A 22,205-nucleotide genomic window follows, 5' to 3' on the forward strand; every position below is an offset into this window, starting at 1 on the left:
ATAACATTAAACTAGGAAACCATTATTCTGCTCCATGATTTCCAGCTTCTTAGGGCCCCTAACCCATCTTAGCAAGTCAGATATCAGCACTTAACTGGCAGATTTAAATTCTTCAGGGTTACTTGATTTCCTGGCTAAAATTAAGAGTCTACAGGTGGGAAAGAAATTTCTGATGAAAACTCGGTTTCATTCCTGATTACGTTTTTTCTTCAGTGAGATATCCCAGAGGAGAAAGTCATATGAAAATAATTGCCAATACATTGAATTGTACATATTTCTTTTTATGCATGCTAAAAGTGGTCATTTTTTTCCAGCTTCCAGCGAAGAGAAGGTGTCTATTATCTCTACATTGTCAAGTAAAAAACGTGAATCAGAGCAGCTTCTAAGAAGTATCTACAATGATTCTTCACTTAATCAATTTTGCGACCATCTCACTGAGTCTGTTATTTGCCGTTTAACTTCAAGCATTTCTGGTAACATCAAAGATAGTAGAGCCAAAGGGAAAACATTGGAAAGCCAAATTGCATCAGTTAACAAGATTATTTCAGTTGATTCTCAAATGTTTGAAAGCAGGTCAATTTCTATTGGGGAACTTGCTTTAAGTATTTCCAATACCATTACTGAAATCCTTTTAAAGAGTAACGTTATAGAGGTTGACACCGCACAGCAAATGTTTCCTTTAGAAACAAAGTACGTTTGCTGCCCGGGAGTAGCTCCTGATGACTTTGATAATCTCTTTCAAGATCTCTTAACAGGAGTGATTCATGTAATGTCCAAAGAAATTGGAATAAACCATCACCTTGAAAGCAATGGAAGAAAATCATTTTCCATGCTTAGAAGAAATAGGGTGACTGTTTGCAATGAAACAAATACCATGGAAAGACAGAAAGGCTCCAAAGATGGGGAATCATCTAATTACCAAATTGATCCTCTCCTTCAAAAAAGTAAATTAAATTATCTGGCACGTAAGTTAGACAATCTGGCTGGTACCCTAAAAACTTATGAATCCAAAGAAGTAGTCAATAAAGTTTTTAATATTGTTTTAGATTTATTTTTACCAGATGAACATCCAGATGACGTTATGAATTCTGGTAAAACAGCAGGAACATTTTACTCATCCTCAAGTGATCAGCAAAGTAACGGCACTCTTGAAAATAACTTAGGCCTCACCCCCAAATCAGTTTTTCTTCTCAATGTCGTGTGTGAGAAACTTATCAGAACACTTTTGGAAAAATGCACAAACACGGTTCCTCTCGATAATAGCCCTCTATCCAATGAAATATCAGCAGAAGAATATAAACTTTTAAAAACACTGAAAAATGTAGATGAAGAATTTGATTATTCTAAGGGAGCAATGGACTGTGAACAAATTCAGGATTATACGTCAAACTTTTTAGAAAATCTGGCAGAAATAGATCAAGATTTATTATCATCAGAATCTATGCTTACTATTATTTCCCACAACTTGGTTAAATCACTGATGGAGAAACTACATCACAGTGTACAGCTCCCCCCAACCCCACCTTTTGCATGCACAAGAAGAGAGATGCAGGCTAGTTTCATAAAGGCAAACAGGCCAGAATTAACAGAATTAGGACAAGGTAAAGCCTTTTTAGGATTCATGAGTTATGATGGTAATGCTTTGACGGATTCCCTGAATAATCCCACCGGGGTTAGCTCCAAAATACAAGCACCACTTGGCAAGAAATGTTCAGTAAATTCTACTTTTGTGTCTCCTCTCAAGAGACAGGGATCAGATGATACGCAGACAATACCCATCCATAATAAACTATATCCAGGAGATATAAATACAGGTGTGTACTCGGCCATATTTTTGGAGGAAATAATTTCTGAACTATTTTTTAATCTCTCTACTTCACTGTGGGGCAAAAATGAAATCACTGAGGGCCGGCTCAGTGAGATGAATACATTATTTGTCAACAACATAGTGAAAGAGTTTAATAAAGCACAGGTCGCTGTTTTACGGAAAGTTGAAGAAAGGCTGTGTTTTCCACCAATCCATGAGGAAACTATTAGTAGAATTGTTGACTCCGTTTATTGTGATGTTTTTCAGCAATATAAATTGAGAGTGACCTGTGATGATAATCTAGCATGTGGCAATACCTCACTAGCAGAACAAATAACTAATGGCATATTGTTAGAGATTCTAGACTACCAACTCCCATCTTGCTTCAGGGGAAAGCTCGCACCAAATTCATATTACCCTCTCCAAGCTGAAATTATATTGCAGAAACTTCATAATAAACTGAGAAAATTTACTTCCTCAGTCAGTTCTTCAACAGGCTACAGTACCATGTTGTCCCATTCATTTTTAGAAGATATCATCCGAAGACTTTTATCTCAACTCATTCCTTTACCCAACAAGGCTTCCTCTTTGGGAAACAAATATTTCATGAGTGCCGATTTCAATGAAATGTCTACCTGTATAATAAATAAGGTTATATCAGCCATTTCAAAACATAAAATTTTGTTCACTATATATGATAATCGGTATCTATGTACTGGAACAAATCTCCAGAAGATGGTGGATTCTGTTTATAGTAATATCATGCAAAAGTCTGACTCTCTTGTTTCGATACAGAAAAGTATAGTCAGCCGAAGCCCAATTATGATTAACCGAATAGCCAGTTTTATTATCCAAGAGATTATTGATAATCATCTTCAGCCATTTTTGTGTGGAGAAGGTTTACCTCGCCGGAAGATTCCATTGGATGCAGTATCAAATATGGTTAAGCAGGTTCTCAATGAAGTCACAGAGTCACACAGACTCCAGACACCATCACCCTTAGGAATTTATCCTGATACATTTGTAGGGGAAATTGTTTCCAGACTTTTATCAAGGATTTTCAGTCCAAAACATAACACTGAAATTGAACTGGAAAATATGACCCAGAAAATAGTAAACTCAATCAATAGCCATTTTAACAAAGCTAAAATTCATTTTCTGTATGATGACAAAGAACAGCCTTACACCTCAATAAATACAGATATTGTGGACCAACTCGTCACCTCGATTTATAGAAATGTTTTAAAACAGCATGGGCTAGACTCTGAAGTTGATAAAGAGTCTGAAAGCAGTGATATTTTTGTGGAAAATATTACCAATTTAATTGTAGCAGCTATTTCGGATTACCTTCTTCATCCACTATTTTCTGGGGATTTGCCGTCATCTTCCCATTCTATTCCAATGGCTGAGAATATTGTTCAGGACATTCTTAGTAACATCAGTAAATCTACCAAGTCAAGTCAGAGTTTATCTCCATATAACACCTTGCTGCCATACACATTTTTAGATGACATGATAAGAGTACTGTTATCTAGAATCTTTCCTTCTGCATCTAGCAGTATTCTAGACAGAGAAGCTCCAAAAGACAGATCAAGAGTGAATTTCAATGAAATTGCTTCAAAGATAATCAGCGATATTAGGATGAAAATTTCCCAACATGAAATACGATTTTCAAAAAATGAAGAGACTAAGTTTGTTTACTCAGAAGATGACGTTCAGAATCTCATTGATTCAGTATTCAAAAATATTTCACAAAACTCTGAGTCTCAAGAACCAGTTGAGCAAAATATCACAGGCAGCAATGATATTCTTATTGATAGAATAGCAGGGTTTATCATTAAACATATCTGTCACCAACATCTGCAGCCATTTGTGGATGGAAAGTTATCACCTTCTTCATCATACACATATTTTGATGATGAAAGAAAGCAGTGGTTTTATGCCACTGTTTATTCCTCAGCTTTCTTGGAAGATGTAGTCTCAGGGGTTTTAAGCAAAATATTCCACAGGGTGTTAGGCATTGTGCAAACAAAATCAGTAAGAGATTCAGAAGATGAACTGTTTGATAAAGCTGAAAAACTCATACACTTGATAGCAGAGGAATTCCCAAAATTTGAAGTTAGCATTCTAGAAAATGCTGAGGAACAATTGTGTTTGCCTCCAGTGGAGAGAGATGTAGTCAAGAACATTATTGACACGGTGTACAGCAAACTCCTGCAAGAATATGAGATGGAAATAACGCCTGATGGAGATTTTCTGAATGACACAAAGACATTAGCTACAAGGATGACCAAAATCATCCTCGCTGAAACTTTTAATTTCCAAATTCATCCAAACCTTATAGGAAAGCTTCCGTTTACATCACACTCCAAACTCAATACTAATGTTTTGATGAAGAGAGTTCAATGTTACATTACCAAATCCAGATTTCAAAGGCAGGCATCAACAGTATATACTACCATGTTATCACACACCCATTTGGAAAAAATTGTCACTCAACTTATATCTCAGATGGGTCCACTGGCCACCAGGACAGAACACCCAGATACTTCTCAAACAGACTTAAGTAACACAGTCATAAAATTGATAAATGAAATCATGTCGATAATTTCAAAACATGCAATATGTATTATTAAGCATGGAAATGGGAAACAAAGTATGATTTCAGATAAAGATATCCAGTCTATGGTTGATTCCATTTATGCTGATCTTTCATATTCAAATCTATACCAATCTCTTACAAAAGATAAAAAAGGAATAAGTAATATACCTGTTTCAAAAATAGCAAGTTTTATTATAAAAGAAATCTTTAACCACCATCTTCAGTCATTTTTATCTGCAGATAAAACTCTTCTTTCACCTGCAGTTGATCAAACACATAAACAGAAAGCAATAGAACCTAAACAAAGAGAGTTGTCTTTCATTGTGAATTCGGCTTTCTTTTTGGAGGAAGTAATTTCTGAGCTCCTATGTAAACTCCTCTATGCATTCTCACATAATTTATTGGCTGCTGAAAACCCAGATACAGTAAAAGCCAAAATTACTGGCATTGTTACAACACTAGTAAATTCAATTGTTCTGGAGTTTACCACATCAGAGATTTTAGTTGCAGATAACTTTGATGCTGATATGTGTTTTTCAGAAGGATATAGAGAAATTGTTCAAAAAACAGTCAACCTAATTTATGAAAAAATTTTAGATGAATATAAATCTCTGATTCAAGTATACAGAGCTCTACAAAGTGACACTGTTTGTTTTGGAAGAAAAATCTATCACTTGCTATTGGAGGAAATTTATGACTATCAGGTGCAATCACTAGTTTCAGGAGAACTAGTGTCTTCTTCCTTTTCTTCCCCTCAAGCCGATAATATCATTAGAAATGTGCTCAATGTCATCACAAATGACAGCCATACCTTGCCATCATGTATTACTGTGCTGCCTCGTTCCCTTTTGGAAGACATGATTTACAAGCTGCTCGTGCACATCTTCCCCTCATCCAACAGTGACAGTGAGCTACAAGAGGAAGAAGTTACATCAGATTGTGAGTTTGTAGATGCAACTTCAAAGCTGACAGAGGAAATTATCAAAGAAATATCTGAACATGAGGTCTGCCTCGCCGCAGCAGAAGAGCATGCTGAAAGTATGCAATTAGAAGTGATTGAGAATTTGGTTGACTCTATATGTAATAACATTTTGAAAAAGTCTGAATTTCAAGCTGAAGTACAGAAAGGTGCAGACAAAAAGGGAGGCTCGTTCCTCAGTATAATGGCTGGATTCATCATGAAGGAAATCATGGATCATCATCTGCAGCCTTTTTTACGTGGTGAAGAATCGTCTTCCAGGGCCATGTCTGATCATGGGCGTATGTCTGTACTTAGTAAAGCTGGTAAAGAAAAAACACAGCCCGCTCTATATTCAGCTACATTTTTGGAAGATGTAATCGTTGACCTTGTTCATAAATTTTATTCCCTTCCCAGTATTACTGAAGATTCTAAGAAAAAAGAAGTGCTAGAGCCAGACATTGTGGGCTTAGCTATAAAGTTCGCAAATTCTCTGATAGGAGAATTTAGGAAGAGTAAAATTAAAGTACTACCAAAAGCCGAGGAAATGTTTTCTTTTCCACCAATTGATAAAGAAACCGTTGACAAGATATCCAATTTTGTGTATGATCAGTTCATAGGAAAGTACGGATCTAGTGATATTCAGACAGATGATAAAAGTAACATCGTAATAGAAACGATTGCTGCTTTAGCTCAGAAGGCAATCTCTGCTTTCAAGATTCAACCACTTTTTTCAGGAGACTGGTCTTCCACCTTCTTTTCATTTCTAAATCCGGATAATATCACCCAAAGGGTTCAGCACCTACCCCCACAAACCTCTACGCAGATAAACAGATCCTTGAAAGGAAACGAACTTGCTTTGCCAAAGCAATCGCATAAACACACTTCTGTCACCACAGACCAGAAAAGTGTGTCGGACACTCTGGGAACAGACAGCGGTGCAATAACTAGAAAGAAAAGTCTCAAAACCGAAAAGACATCAATGGAAAAAGGTGACGTCCAAGATACAGTAGTTACCTCTCTAGCTAGAATTATGGAGAGCAGTGTGATTAACGTGTTATCCATGCCAGCTGCGAGCGCGGCAAATAAAAAGAAAGGGACAGAAAATAAAACAGAAGTTCCAGGTAATGAGAATGCATCAGGAGTTGCTTCTCTAACTACTAGTGTGAAAAGTAAAGCTAGGCCAGAGCCCGATTTGATGGTAACTCTTGAAAGTAATGAAATTGAGAAGACGAGCATATCAGCTACAAAAGATGAGAAGAGACAAGATAATAAGGTACACATGCAGTCTCCAGTAGCTGCTATGATAGTATATGAGGGGGAAAATCTTGGACCAAATACGGAAATAAAAAATGAAGAGAAGATTGACAAAATAAGTGTAGATACACTTACAAAGGAAGACAAGCCTTTCCAGTTATCTGTGACATCCAAAGCAAGAAATACAAGGACCAAACCAGAAGGTGGTTTGAAAACAGTTACCCAAAGGCCAAACAATGAGGATGGAAAAGACCCTGCATATCAAAAGGATGTAAATGAGGAACAATGCTCAGATTATGAATATATTCAAAATGTCACTGAAAACATTTATAACAATATTTTAGAACTATATCATTCCGCAGAATCAGCAGAGTGTTCAAAACCCCCAAGTCTCGTAACTGATGCAACATCGCATGTAATTCAAGACGTTGGTCAAAATTTTACACAGTCTGTTTCAACAAGGGATTCATCCCTCTCAATTAACAAAAATCTCCTGGTCAAAGAGAAAGAAGATAAAGACCAACAGAGAAATAAAGAGAGAGAGAAAGAGAGCGAGAGAGAGAAATGGAAAAAAATAGAAAAAGTGAAAAGTAAGGAGATTAAAAGTGAACCTAGTAAATCAGACAGTCCTCACTACCCACCAAAAAGTAAACCTGGAATTGTTCCCGCTCAATTTTTAGAAGATGTTATCACCGAAATGGTTAACAAATTGATCTTTTCTTCCTCATCAGAAACACAAATATGTAATAGATACCAAAATGGAAGTGATGATGAAAATCAAGCTGAACTTTATGACACAGCTCTGAAACTTATGGACTCACTGTTAAAGGAATTTTCAGATGCTCAAATTAAGGTATTTAGGCCACATGAGGAAAATCAGTTTTTTCCACCCGCCGATAAAGCGTCCTCAGTTCCTAAAGCACCTCCTAGGCATAAAAAGCCAACTGCAGAGGAAACATCATCCAGCATTAAGAAAATGACTGGGGATAAAATGCCACACATGCCCAAAATGACTGAAAAACCTTCATCAGATAAGATACCTTTCCTAGATAAAATACAATTAATTGATAAAACGCTGGTCAACAAAGTTGTCCATTCTTCTGTATGCAACATTTTGAAGGAATATAAATCTCAAGACTCCATTTGTAAGAATATAAAGAGCAATGGCGAAAATTTAGCAAGAAGACTAACCAGTGCAGTGATAAATGAGATTTTTCAACATCAGCTTAATTTCATACTTTGTGATGAGGTTCTAGCATCAGCATGTTTGCCTCTGGAATCCAAGGATGTTGTTAGAAAGGTCCAAAAGGTGGCACAAACAGCCAGCAAAGAATGTCAAACATCATCGCCCTACACCGTCATGCTGCCTCACAAATTTTTGGGGAACGTGATTTCTGCGCTTTTATGGAAAATTTTCTCAACAGTCTCCGACGCTGGAGTCGAAACATCTGAGTACAATTGGTTCACAAAACTGGATTTCCTTCAAATGAAGCTATTAAATACAGTTACAACAGCAATCTCCAAAGATAAAGATATGACCATACGATATGTAGAATCCTTACATCCCAATGATGATGAAATTATTCAATTAGTGATTCATTCTATTTATAATAATCTCTTGTCACAGTTTGGGTCACAAGAGGTAATACAAAATTGTGTGGCCAGCAGATGCCGAATCCTTTCAGAAACCATAGTGGACTTAGTCCTGCAAGAAGTGTCCGGCAACCAATTGCAAAACTATTTTTCTGGAGAGCTGACTCCTCATCAGTGCACAGAAGTTGACAAAGTCGTTGAAAATATTCTTAAAGATGTCATCCAGACCGCTGATGCTCCCCAGCCTCCACCGTCACGTGTTCATATCCTGCCTTATAACATAGTAGAAGAAATTACCGTAAAATTTTTATCAAAGCTTTTATCTATGTTTCCGAATGTGGATGAGGAAAGAACCAAATCTCTAGAAACTGACATGCAAAGAATAAGCTCAAAAATACTGAATTCAATACAAGAATTTATGTCCAAAAGTATGATAAAACTTGTGCCACCAGCCAAAGAACTGCCTACTGTACCTTTAGCTAACAGAGAGGATAATTCCATTATCGAAAAAGTGGTTAATTCTGTGTATGCCAGTGTTTTAAAGCACTCTGGCTCTCACACTTCTGTATTTAAAGATTTGATGGGTAAGAGCAATGTCCTCTCTGATGTAATAGGCCTTTTAATGGTGAAGGAAATTTCCAATTCTGAATTTCAACCTCCAGTAGAGGACAAAGTATCAAGTTCGGAATTAGTTCTGGAAGCTGTCAACATTATAGAAAAAGTGCTCAAAATTGTTGATGAGTTTAAGTCCGGGGAAAAGTCTTCATCCAAAAAACCTCCTATGCTAGACGCCAGGCTTTTAGAGGAAGCACTGGCCTTGTTCTTGGCTAAAATAGTAAGGTTGCAAAGTATCTCATGCAAAGATGCAAAAACTGTATCGAAGCCTGAGTTAAACAAAATTGTATCCCAACTGACGAAATCTGTGACAGCCGAAATTTCCCAGAGTAACATTAATCTTGTTGCTGCTGATCCTGAATATCTTTTAAATTCAGAAAGTATAGAAATGATTTCTCAGGTTATTGATTCTGTTTATAGTAACGTACTGCAACAATCTGGAACCCAGGAGGAACTTTATGATGATCTAAAACGTACAAACACTGTTTTCCCTAAAAAAGTGGCTAGTTTAATTATTAATGGAGTTTCACATCTTCCAGTAGATGCAGTTAGCGGAAAGAATCCAAATGCTAAACGCTTTGGAAATCTAGATGTTAATAGAATTATTCAAAAGGCCCAAAAGCATGCTGCTATTGATAAATTGCATGAGTTACGGGAAGACGAGTCCTATCAAGATTCAACTGAAAATTTTCCGATCAGAATCGTTCCTCATATTGGGAATAAAGCAATCAATATAGATCCAGAAATTATCTCAGATCACTTAGCAGTGATTTCTGTAAAAACTGAGCCTCTTGAGAAACTCAAGATGGAGTGTTTAAGAAAAACTGGACATAGCATAACTGAACTGCGAAGAGCATCAATCAGTGGGAGAAGCTACTCCTTACCAGATACATCTAAGGTAGAAAAGATCAAGAGAGAAAGACGTATCTCATTAAATAGATTGGGACGCCTGGACGTAAAACCCTTTGAGGTAAGTGCAAAAGCAATAGCAAAAAATATAAGTGAATAGTGAGACGTGGTTGTTCCGTGATTCCCTTCCTCCAACAGATATGTGGGAATGCGTTATTTGTTGTTATTGTCAAGCCCAACAGGATAAACTGGTTGCACGGGTTCATCCGTGTAGTCATATAATTTATTGGGACTTGCCATATCAGCTTGGGGGCTCACTCTAAAGATCTCAGGCTAGTTTTCCTGAGAAAATCAGTTTAAACGAGCGTTTTTGTTTTTTTTTTTTTTAAAGAACAGAAATGCAGGAACATACCCTTAACAGTAAAATAAGGCTGACTGAAATCTTAATCTTCAATGCAAATTCAGAAGAAGCAAAATCTCATGTAATTCCTATAGTTTTTGATTGTGGATCAAATCGAACGCAGTTTTAAAAGGCCACTTAATAGAATATCAGGATACATGAGGGTTTCAAAAACTACCTAAAATACGTTTGACTTCTCAAACTTATAGCTCTAGGACAGTAGTGCTCTTTTTAGCAACATTCAGTAACAAACATTACACTACAAATGCTAGCGTATGTCTGTTTCTTATTATTTCATTTTAATTAGCCTTCCTCAATTTTCTCTGTGCTCTCAGTAAGTGCCCAGTTTGCTCTTCTCTCCCTATTCTGGATCCAGCTGCCCTAATGCTGCCATTTTGATTTCCCCTTGCTATGGACCTAGCTCTGCCCGAAAGCTTCATACCAGGGGCCCAAATATATTAAACCAGTTATGACTTTAAAAATGCCAAAACGATGGCCTTGTATCATGGAAACTATACCGCCGAGGACAAAGGGATTGTCTGCCTATACAGTTACATTAACCTACACATTTTGATTTTTGTCAAATCCCCTTCTACTAATGGGTTTCCCTCATTAGACGACTGAGTGTGTTTAGGGATAATAATCCATGGCCTATATAGACAATGAACAAAGTTTTCTAGAACCCTTCTCCCTGGAGCATAAACTTGAAGTGATTTTTTTTCCCCCAATACTGTCCTACAACACACTGAAGTAAGTCTTAGGGCTAGTACATATGTTAAGTAGTACTTTATGTTTCATACTCAGATACTGAGATCATCATGAGCTGAGGCACTGATTTAATCTCCTTTGCCCTAAACTTTTTGGCTCAAACGACAGTCCTTTACACCTCTAAGATTTGTTCTTCTCTATGTTCTGATACATCTATAACGTTCTAATGCAATGTTCCCATCATTGTATTAGCATATTGCTTAGTGGTCTTCATTTATATAAAGTAATCCCTTGGGGGTAAAATTTGTGTGGCCTCTAGAATAGCATTACTCAAAATTGTTTTTCAATTATCTGTAAAATTGTCTGTTACAAATCTTCCTCTTAGTCACTGCCTCACTTTCTAAACCACTAGTTCCCTCTACTAACCCAGAAAAATCAAAATTATGTTTTAATTTATTTAAAAAGATGTTTCTATATTTTTTCCATAGAAGATATTCTTTTAGGGCACCATTGTCTGAAAAACTGGCTCACCATATTACAAAGGGATGTCGAGGTCTACGATTATTAAGTCAGTTTGGATGGAGGTTCTGTGGCATCATCAAAAGATACAGGAATTAGAGCAACTCTGTTACCTAGTTATAGTTGTCTTTTTTTTAAAATCTGTCTTAAGACATTGAAAATGGAAAGTAAGGGATCCCTGGGTGGCGCAGCGGTTTGGCGCCTGCCTTTGGCCCAGGGCGTGATCCTGGAGACCCGGGATCGAATCCCACATCAGGCTCCCGGTGCATGGAGCCTGCTTCTCCCTCTGCCTGTGTCTCTGCCTCTCTCTCTCTCTCTGTGTGACTATCATAAATAAAAAAAAATAAAAATAAAAATAAAAAAAAGAAAAAAAAAAGAAAATGGAAAGTAAGATTTGACTTGGAGGGTAAAAAAAAAAATTAAGATTTATGTTTTGAAGATTCTTTTGGAAAATATAACCAAAGGATCAGGAGTGGAAGAATGGGGATTAAGGAGTCAAAAATCTTCACAAGTTTGGTTATTCATCATCTTTAAAAGCCATGATCAGACAATACCTTGTTTTTTTTGTTGAATATATATACATTGGTGTTCTCTATGATTGCTGATCTAGAATTTTAGAAAAATAGATACTTCTGTCCCAAAACTTTCAAGGTCAATGAAAAACAAAAAGTAAATTATGACGCAGCAAAATATAAAGCTTAAGAAAAAAAGAAAAAAGAAAAGAAAAGAAACCAATGTCAGATGTTCCTCTATAATTTGGAATAAGTTTTGATAGATTAAGATGATCTCTGGCATAGAAAATAAATGCTAGATGCAAGCATGTTTTTTTTATAACTTTCATTTGTTTCTTCTTTTTAAAACACTGCTAATATACAAGTATAATGGCATTTGAAGATAATATTTCTTAAACTGAAACTAAAAATCATATTAAAATAGCTATCTTACAATAGATCCACAAGAAGAGTGATTGAGGCGTTTGTTTTTAATGCTTGTTTTACCTTCAATTCCAGGCTGTTTGCAGAAATTCATTTCAGAATATAAGAAAGCCTGATATCACCAAGGTAGAGCTCTTAAAAGATGTTCAGAACAAAAAAGATCTTATCATTCGGTTAGTAGCTCATGATATTTATCAAGAAGATTCAGTCAATACCATAGAAGAGGGACTAATGTCTGAAGATGAAGTTGTTTTGAAAGAGGTTACACAAGAAGGATCCTTAGAACAATTTGAAGATCAAGTGAAAGAAGCCACGAAGCCGGTAGAAAGCACAAGCAGCCTGAAAAAATTTTTGTCTCTAAGCAAATGTTGTCAGTCCACATCCAGTGTAAATATTGAATGTATTGAAGCAACCTCAAATCACATAATAGAACCTAAGGCGAGAAAAGTCAAAAGAACTATTGCTGAGCTTGACATGGCTACGTGCTCAAGAAACATGCCTGAAACAGGCTCTTGGGAGAAAAAGCCACAGAGTAAGGTGAATGAGAAACACAACTGTCAGTGACAGATATCCATGTTTCCATAGAGTAGAGATCTTCAGAAATTCTGTCCAAGAATGTATCTTAATGAGCCAGAAAAGAATACCAAAATTGTTCTAGTCTCCTCCTAAGCCTGGTAATATTTATAGTATAAAATAAATCATTAACAGACGAAGTCATGAAACTCCATGGAAGGACAGCAGATAATGGAAAGAGACCTAGAGTAGTTAGAAGCCCAAGGAGAATAGAGGACAGAAACCATTGAAAAGAAATGCAAGTTAATGGTTTAAATCTGTTATTTAACAAATCCCAGTCCTTTTGTATTTTGGCTGGTAAATACCCATTGAATATTTGTGTAAAGAAAACTTATATAGGTAAGATTGCCCTAGAAATTGGGTCAATGTCGGAGGAAGTAAAAAAGACCCATATGAATTTAGATTGAGTTTGAATCCTGACTCTCACTTAATAGCTATGTGTCTTTTGGGTGAGCCAACTTTTTCTTAAAAGTTACTTAGCCAACATGCCCAAAAGTAACAGGCATCAAAATATCTTAAACATCACCCTTACAACTGGCCCATATCCTCCACTGTCCTCATGGGGTGTAGCTCTTGTCCCTACTATCATACACCCCTCAAATGACACTCTGGATTTCAGTGATCATTAAGGTTGGCCCTGTCCAAAAACTGGTACCAAAACATGTTTTTGAAAAGTATATATGATGTGATATTTCCTGGTGATACAATTCTATTGATTATCCAGTTGATAGGATTCCTGGATATACGCAAAAACTGAACGCAAAAACTGAGATGAACAAGAGAAAAAGAACAGAGATACAAATCTGTTCCAATCATAACCTTAACAGGTAACTTAACACATATTCTGATGTATCAATTGGGAAGCTGCGCGTTATTTCATAACCAGATGCAGTTTTCAGAATAGTTTTCTTAAGCCTCATAGTCAGAAAAGCTGACTTTATAGATAACTAAAGAAACATTATAATATTAGCAAAACTCAAAATGGATTAAATGAACTATAATCCCAGTAACAGTAGCTATTTTAAAATTTTAAGAAATTCCACAATAAAGATATTCTCATAAAAAAATATGGCCATGAAATCACACTGAATTCCTAACAAATATATTAGAGGACATATTAAGAATGTTGACCAGAAAAGCTTCTCAATTGACCAGAGTTATGTCTCTGTTCCTTTTCTTTTTCAACTCAGTAAGATATGATTTAAAATATTTGTAAAGTGAAGAAATGGAAAATTATATTCTTCAAATACTGCTTAAATTTATATTTAAAGTCTATTCAAACTCCAATATTATATATCATCTTCCCTGAGTCATTTCCAAAAAAAAAAAAAAAGTATCATAAAGAGACCTTTTCATTAGAATTATGGGATTCATCCGTCTTTTAAGTAATCTCTAGAAGTTTTTTTTTTCATTATAGTGTAGATTAGAGTGCAAAATATGCCAATAAGGTGAGAAAAGTACATGTCAAACTGTACTTTATGTCACACATGGTTTTCACTTTTCCAGAAAGAAGACAAGACTCTTAATAATGAACCAACACATTACTTCATACATAGAATTATGAGTTCATCCTCATACAACCAAGAAGATCTGATTTCATCTGCCAGGTACATGAAATTAAAGCAATATAACAATAGAAGTCTGAGGGATCCCTGGGTGGCGCAGTGGTTTGGCACTTGCCTTTGGCCCAGGGCGCGATCCCGGAGACCCGGGATCGAATCCCACATCAGGCTCCCGGTGCATGGAGCCTGCTTCTCCCTCTGCCTATGTCTCTGCCTCTCTCTCTCTCTGTGTGTGACTATCATAAATAAATAAAAATTATTAAAAAAAAACAAACAAAAAAACAAAACAACAACAAAAAAAAAAACAATATAAGTCTGAGATAAAAATTATACTTATGGGAAGAATGGCGTCCCTGGTAAAATTAGGGTTGGGCAAGTATTCAGCCTTAGACTTTCTTTCCCTCACTCCTTATTCTTCCCTCCTATAGCTTCCCATTGAGGAGACTTGTTGAGGCCTTCCCCTTTTCTATGTAATCCCTCATTTCTAGTTACCTGGTTTCTACATCTTTGCTAGTATAGCAGAGTCTTGGATCAAGAATTTGCTAGTGTGTTTTGGTTTGGGTTTTCATTTTTGTTTTCAGTGGGACATAGGCACAATGGTATCTGCACTATCAACCCAAAGAGTTCCTAGTCAACTCTCTTCAGTAGTTAAATGTTCTAGTCCATATAACTGCCCGTAAGAAGAATTCAAAGATTAAAGGAGGCAGTGTAAGGTAGAGCATTCAGAGATGAAGTCTAGAAAACAATGGATCTTGATAAGGACCTCTAAGTATAGAGAGCATTTACATGAGAAGATAATCCAGGTTTGGACGACTATTGAAACAAAGTCTGGAATGTGTGGCCATTACAGGGGACCAACAGAGCAAAGCATACTGTAGACTTGAAATCTAATAACTAAATCTAGGAGAGTTAAAACATGTTTAAAATTTTTCTCAAGTTTCTGAATATTCTCCTAAGCCAGAAGAGGTAACATTTTAAATTATAGGAGAAGAAAAATCTGCCTGGTTGCATTTCTTTCCACAGCATGAAGCAATTGTTTCTGTCTGACACTGACGCACTATTTTGGGGACACCCATCATTGCCTCTTTTTCCCACATAGTAGTTACCTTAAAGTGCATTAGTAATACAAGCACCTCTCTATTGTTTATATCAATGATGAAGACAGAGGGCACAGATAACATCAAATAAAAGACAATTCAGAGCAAGATGGCAGACCAGGAAAGTACAGGCCCTTGTTTCCTCAGGAAAACAAACAAACAAAAAACAAGTACAATCTGACAAAATAACTTTATGTGAGCTCTCAAAACCAAGAAAATATTTGCAATAATAAAGTGAGTGTCTAATCAAGGAAAAGCCACATTCAACATGGTAGGAAATTCCAGATTTTTGTTTGCATTTGTCTAGTCCCCTCTGCAACATGACAAGACACGGTTGGGAAGAAATGGCGCAATTCCCAGTTCCCTCTCTTGGGATGGAAAGAGCAGATTAGAACTTGTTCGTATTGTGCTTCTATCCGTGGGCTGCCTGAGGGGATGTTTCTGTCTCACCTAAATAGACTGAGACAGTGGCACAGTTTGGAGCTCTGCCTGGAAATCACAGAAGGAAGCTCACGGGTGCCACAGTGTGTGAAAATCACAGGGGACTACAAAATGCACCTGAGAGCAGGAGATTACTGCCAAAAGTATACAATGAATATTGAAGACCCTGAGAAGAAGCACGATGGGAAGCATTCTTGGGAAATAAAACATTTAAAAGAAGATCAGAAGGAAGGGAGTCCTTGAAGTTTGGCTGGGAAGATGGCAGAAGGAGGACCCTAGGCTCATTTTGTCCCGTGGACACAAGTAGGTAACACCCATGCGAGTGCAAATAACATAAGCAATTACCTGAAGACTGGTATGGGAAACTCCACAACTAAAGGCAAGGAAGAGGCCATGTTGAAAAAGGTAGAAAGGGTAAAAACATGGTCTCAGAGCCAAATGGACAATGGCCTTCATTGGTAGGGAGCAAGCCAATGGCATAGAGAAGGGCAGAAAACAGATTTTCATACTGAGAAGCCACAAATGGGGAGGATGAATCTCTGTAATATTTGCCCTTGAAAGTGAGTGGGACTAAATTTCATGAGTTACTAAAACCAGCAGGACTTAAAGTCTATTATTTTAAAAATCAGCAGGCTTGGCTGTGGTGCAGCCCAGAGGTGTTAGGAAGCAGAGTCCCTGCCCTTAAAAAGACAGCCTGACAAACAGCCCATGCGGATACAGCCTAGAACCAGCAGTTTGAAAAATGCAGGGGACAGACAGGAGGAGAGTGATCTGCTCATGTCAGAGTGTACCTGAGAGAGACAGCGATCATGAGGAGACCCCTCTGGGAACAAAGGAGATGTCAGGTGTCATGTCCCTCCCCTGCCCCCAGCATAAACAACGGCCACCTGTGGGAACCAGTACAACACTGACACTCCTTACCTAACTTGGTTGGATCAAGTCCCATCCCCCAACACTTCAGCAGATTTACTCTTCTCGGTCATGCTCACTTCAGTCTTGACACTGCAAGCCCTTCCCCCCAGAAAACCAGCACAAACTCAGTCAATACCATATCACCTGACCCCTGAGTATTTTGCAGGACCTCAGTTCCAGCGGCAATGGGGAAAGGTCTCACTTTGCAAGCAGACCACTGCACACCTTGCTGCCCACGCTAGGCAAAGGCAGCCTCTGCAAACAATTGGACTAAAGAAAAAAGAGATGGTCTCTCTCTGCCTATGTCTCTGCCTCTCTTTGTGTCTCTCATGAATAAATAAATAAAGGAAAACGTCATAAACAAAAATGCATTTAATACACCTAAACTACTGAACACCATAGATTAGCCTAGCCTACTTTAAACATGCTCAAAACACATTAGTGTACGGTTGCACAAAATCATCTAACACCTATTTTATGACAGAGTGTTAAATAAAAGGCAAAGCATAAGGAATATAATCAATGATAGTGTCGTATGGGGGCAGATGGTAGCTACACTTGTGGTAAACATGGCATAATGTATAAACTCGTCAAATCACTAGGTTGTACACTTGAAATTGATTTGAAATTAATATAACGTTGTGTGTCAACTATACTCAAATTTTAAAAAGTAATTAAAAAACTCATGGATTGGAAGATTAACTATTGTTAAGATGTCAATAATTATACAAAGTATGCTACGTATTAGTATTTTATAAGAATTATATTTGACGGCATTCTTTTTTTGGCAGAAGTAGAAAAACATTCATTCTAAAACTGATATGGTCTCTCAAGGGACTCCTAATAGCCAAAACAATGCTGACAAGAAAGAACAGAGTTAGATTTACTAATTTTAAAACCTACTGCCAAGACATGGTAATGAAAACAGCATGGTCCTGGCATAAAGACAGATATATAAAGCGATGGAATAAAATAAAAGGCCTATACATAGATTTTTCATATAAGACCAAATGATTTTTGATAAGCATGCCAAGGCCATTTAATGGGAAAAGGATATCCTCAACCATGGTGTTGGGAAAACTAATTACACACACACACACACACACACACACACACGAACACACACACTGAAGTTAGACCCTTACCTTATACCAGATATAAAAATTAACTCAAAGTGGATCAAAGATCCAAGTAAAGCTATAGACCTCTTATAAGAAAACATGGGGGGAAGGAGCACATGGGTGGCTCAGTAAGTTAAGCACGTGACTCTTGATTTCTGCTCGGGTCATGATCTCAGTGTTGTGAGACTGAGCTCTGGGGTCAGTGGAAAAGCCACTTGGGATTTGCTTTCTCCCTCTCTGCCCCTCCCCTGCCCCCTGCTAGTGCACATGTTCTCTCTCTCTCTCTCTCTCAAAAACAAACAAAAACAACCAACACACACACAGGAAAAAGCTTCATGACATTGGATTTGGCAATAATTTCTTGGATATGACACTAAAAGCACAAGCAACAACAAAAAAATTGCATAAACTGGACTCCACCAAAATTAAAATCTTTTAGCTCCAAAGGATAGAGTGAAAAGTCAACTCAGAATGGGAGAAAACTCTTGCAAATCATCTATCTAATAAGGGTTACTATATATAAAGAACTCCTGTAACTCAGTAACAACAACAAAAAATCAAACAACTTGATTAAAAATTGAGCAAAGGAGTTGAATAGATATTTCTTCAAAGAAGATATACAAATGGGCAATAAGTACATGAAAAGATATTCAACACCACTAATCATTAGGAAAATGCAAATCAAAGTCACAATAAGATACTGTTTCAAACCCATTAGGGTATCAATTGTCAAAATAGAAAACAAAACCAAACAGAAACAGAAAATGACAAGTGTTGGCAAGAAAGGAAGGAAATTGGAATCCTTGTACATTGCTGTTGGGTAATTAAAAATAGTGCAGTTAAATAAAGAAAGAAAGAAAAAAATAAAAATGGTGCAGTTATAAATAAAATCTTAAAAAAAGAGGGGGACGCCTGGGTGGCTCAGCAGTTGGGCATCTACCTTTGGCTCAGGGTGTGATCCCAGAGTCCCGGGATCAAGTCCCACATCGGGCTCCCTGCATGGAGCATGCTTCTCCCTCTGCCTATGTCTCTGCCTGTGTCTTTGTGTGTCTCATGAATAAATAAATAAATAAAATATTTTTAAAAAATTAAAAAATAAAAATGGTGCAGTTGCTGTGGGAAACAGGATGAGAGTTTATCAAAAAATAGAATTATCATATGCCCCAGCAATCACACTTCTAGATATATACCCCAAAGAGTTGGAAAGAGTCACTCAGGTATTTGTACACTCGTATTCATAAGCAGCATCATTAACAGCTGGCAAATCACTGATAGATGAATGGTTAGGCACAATGTGGAGTACTCATTCAATAGAATATTATTAAGCCTTAAAAAGGAAATTTTGGTACATGCGTCGCATAGGAACCTTGAAGACATTAAGCTAAATGAAATAAGTCAGGCACAAAAGGACTGTGTACATGATCCCGCTTATAAGAGATGCGTCAGGTAGTCAAGTCATAGAGGCAGAAACCAAAATAGTGGTCACTGGGAATAGAACGAGAGGGTAATGTGGTGTTAATATTTAATGGGTTCAGAGTGTCAGTGGAGGAGGATGAAAAAGTTCTGGGGAATGGATCGTGCTGATGGCTGCATAATAATGAGAATGTATCCAAGCACAGAACTGTACACTTAAAAATCATTAGGTGCAAATTTCGTGCTATGTGTATTTAACCAAGATTTTAAAAGTGGGGGAAAAGTCAATTGAAAAGTGATTTCATTTGGTTTGGAAACTCTGTGATAAATTATTTTTTTTTTTTTTTTTTTTATTAATTAACTTTTATTGGTGTTTAATTTACCAACATACAGAAAAACACCCAGTGCTCATCCCGTCAAGTGTCCACCTCAGTGCCCGTCACCCATTCCCCTCCAACACCCGCCCTCCTCCCCTTCCACCACCCCTAGTTCGTTTCCCCGAGTTAGGAGTCTTTATGTTCTGTCTCCCTTCCTGATATTTCCCAACATTTCTTTTCCCTTCCTTTATATTCCCTTTCACTATTATTCATATTCCCCAAATGAATGAGAACATACACTGCTTGTCCTTCTCCGATTGACTTATTTCACTCAGCATAATACCCTCCAGTTCCATCCACGTTGAAGCAAATGGTGGGTATTTGTCGTTTCTAATTGCTGAGTAATATTCCATTGTATACATAAACCACATCTTCTTTATCCATTCATCTTTCGATGGACACCGAGGCTCCTTCCACAGTTTGGCTATTGTGGCCATTGCTGATAGAAACATCGGGGTGCAGGTGTCCCGACGTTTCATTGCATCTGAATCTTTGGGGTAAATCCCCAACAGTGATAAATTATTTCAGGTTTTCTTCCATATGAAGAGTAACTGGCAGGTTGTTCATTTGATTAACCAGTAATTTCTTCACGTTCAATTAAGACACAGAAAATGAAATGTTCTCTTTCTTTTGTTTTAGTGAGACTGAAGATTTCACCACAGATTCAAACGACAAATTATTAGAAGGTTGGATTTACTATTTTTTCTTAAATTAGCATTCGAAAGGAGACTGTTCTATTGCCTTAATGAACTTTTTAGTTATTGCCTTTGTTTGTTTACTGCTTTGATGAATTTTTAGTGATCAAACCTGGGGTTGATACTTTTTCTTTTCCTGTGAATTTACCTATTTTTTGGAAAATAATCCAGCACTACATCACTCAGGTGTTAAAATGAGCCAACTCATTTGCTTTTGCCGAATTGCTATCAAGATCCTTTTAATGATTTTGACCAAGCAAATGGTGACATTATGAATTCACATTTACCATGCTCATGTGAAAGATATTCATAAAACAAGAACGTATCACACAATAGCTTTTATCCATTATACTAGGATTTAATGATTTCTTACCCTTCCTTTGTACTTAGCCCTACCAAAATGTACAAAAACAAATATGTGTGTGGAGGGAGAGTTTTTGAGCTAAATTTATTTTCTCACATTAATATCTGACTAGTATGGATTTAACTTTTTAAAAAAATATCTATTAGTACCTACTCCTTAGAACATTCATGAGAACTTTTTGGTTGTCTATTTTTTGAAACCTCAGAGAATCAATGTGGTTCTAACAGTGATCGTACATACAAGAGGGAGAATGTCATGTTTATTGCAAAGTGGCCTCAAAATCAAACCAAAGGTTTACCATTGGCTATTTCAAACACACAACCCACTCAAGGAATTGCTTCAAAAACATATTCTCTCAGCTTGGAAGTAAAATGATTTTTTTAATTAAGATGATTCCTAGAATAGCAATAAATATGCCTGAATTCCATGAACACACCATAATCAGATGACATCACAGTAATCACTGATCATAGCTGTAGGATGGAATCATTATGCTGCCAGAGTCAGAAAGAAACCATCATGTTACCCCATCTCCTCTGGGACACCAAGAACCTAAAATAGACATGTAGTAGGAAGACAATTTAGTAAAATGAGAGAAACAATGGGAATAACTTCTGAGAGGCACAAGAATTCTCTTTTGGTTGTTTTGGGATTGAGGTACCCATTAGATATTCAAGTTGAGGTGTCACATCTGAAGCAATAGGATGTTTAAGATTAGAGTTTCATGGAGAGGTTAGAGCTGGAAAGTTATATAGTTTCCTATAGATATACAACTTAAATCTGAATATCTGAGTTCCTCAATTAACAGGAATTTTTCTGTGACTTCTCATTAAAACATAGTGTATCCTGGGAAGTGGACAGCCATTTAGCCTGGAAAATTAAAAACTTGTATGACATGGAATGATAGCCCTGGAAGTAAACCCAACACCCTCAGTCATTTTAAAGTAAACATCAGTTCAATTATGTGCAATATAGAGATGGGCAGTTTAGAAAGGTTATCAGCAATAAAATTTTACCAATACTGTCGGATAAGTGCAATAATCAGTCCCTCTCGTATTTGGGTTCATTGAGGTTTCACTACTACTTTTCTTCCCAAAGCCTACATTGACCTAAAGGATAACGCAGAGAATGACCACTTGTGTTGGCCCTTGACGATTGCATGTCTATAAAATACACAATTTTTATATGTAAGATATCTCCTTGCATCCTTTTTGTGAGACAAGCAGGGAAGATGGTCTCATTCACATTCTACGTAATGAGGACACAGAGTCAAATAAGTTAGATTCAATTTGCCAGTGTCCACACAGCTCTAAGCAGTGAAGCTAAGACTCAAATTCAGATTTTCTGCTTCCCTAGTGGTGAGTCTTTGTGAAATGTTCACATCATCTCTTACTCCTTCAGCTAAAT

At 37.0% G+C, this 22,205-nt stretch overlaps 1 protein-coding gene across 1 annotated transcript in view; it reads left to right on the forward strand.

Moving 5' to 3' along the window:
- The window catches only part of FSIP2 (fibrous sheath interacting protein 2), a 75,746-nt gene that overhangs the window by 47,810 nt on the left and 5,731 nt on the right, over positions 1 to 22,205 (forward strand). The window contains exons 18-21 of the mRNA XM_041722477.1: positions 315 to 9,802; positions 12,319 to 12,780; positions 14,323 to 14,423; positions 20,379 to 20,425. Of these exons, the coding sequence (XP_041578411.1) occupies positions 315 to 9,802; positions 12,319 to 12,780; positions 14,323 to 14,423; positions 20,379 to 20,425 (10,098 nt within the window). The remainder of the gene's footprint in view (positions 1 to 314; positions 9,803 to 12,318; positions 12,781 to 14,322; positions 14,424 to 20,378; positions 20,426 to 22,205) is intronic.

This window comes from Vulpes lagopus, chromosome 11, assembly GCF_018345385.1.
Source record: "Vulpes lagopus strain Blue_001 chromosome 11, ASM1834538v1, whole genome shotgun sequence".
In the NCBI taxonomy this organism is placed as follows: Eukaryota; Metazoa; Chordata; class Mammalia; order Carnivora; family Canidae; genus Vulpes; species Vulpes lagopus.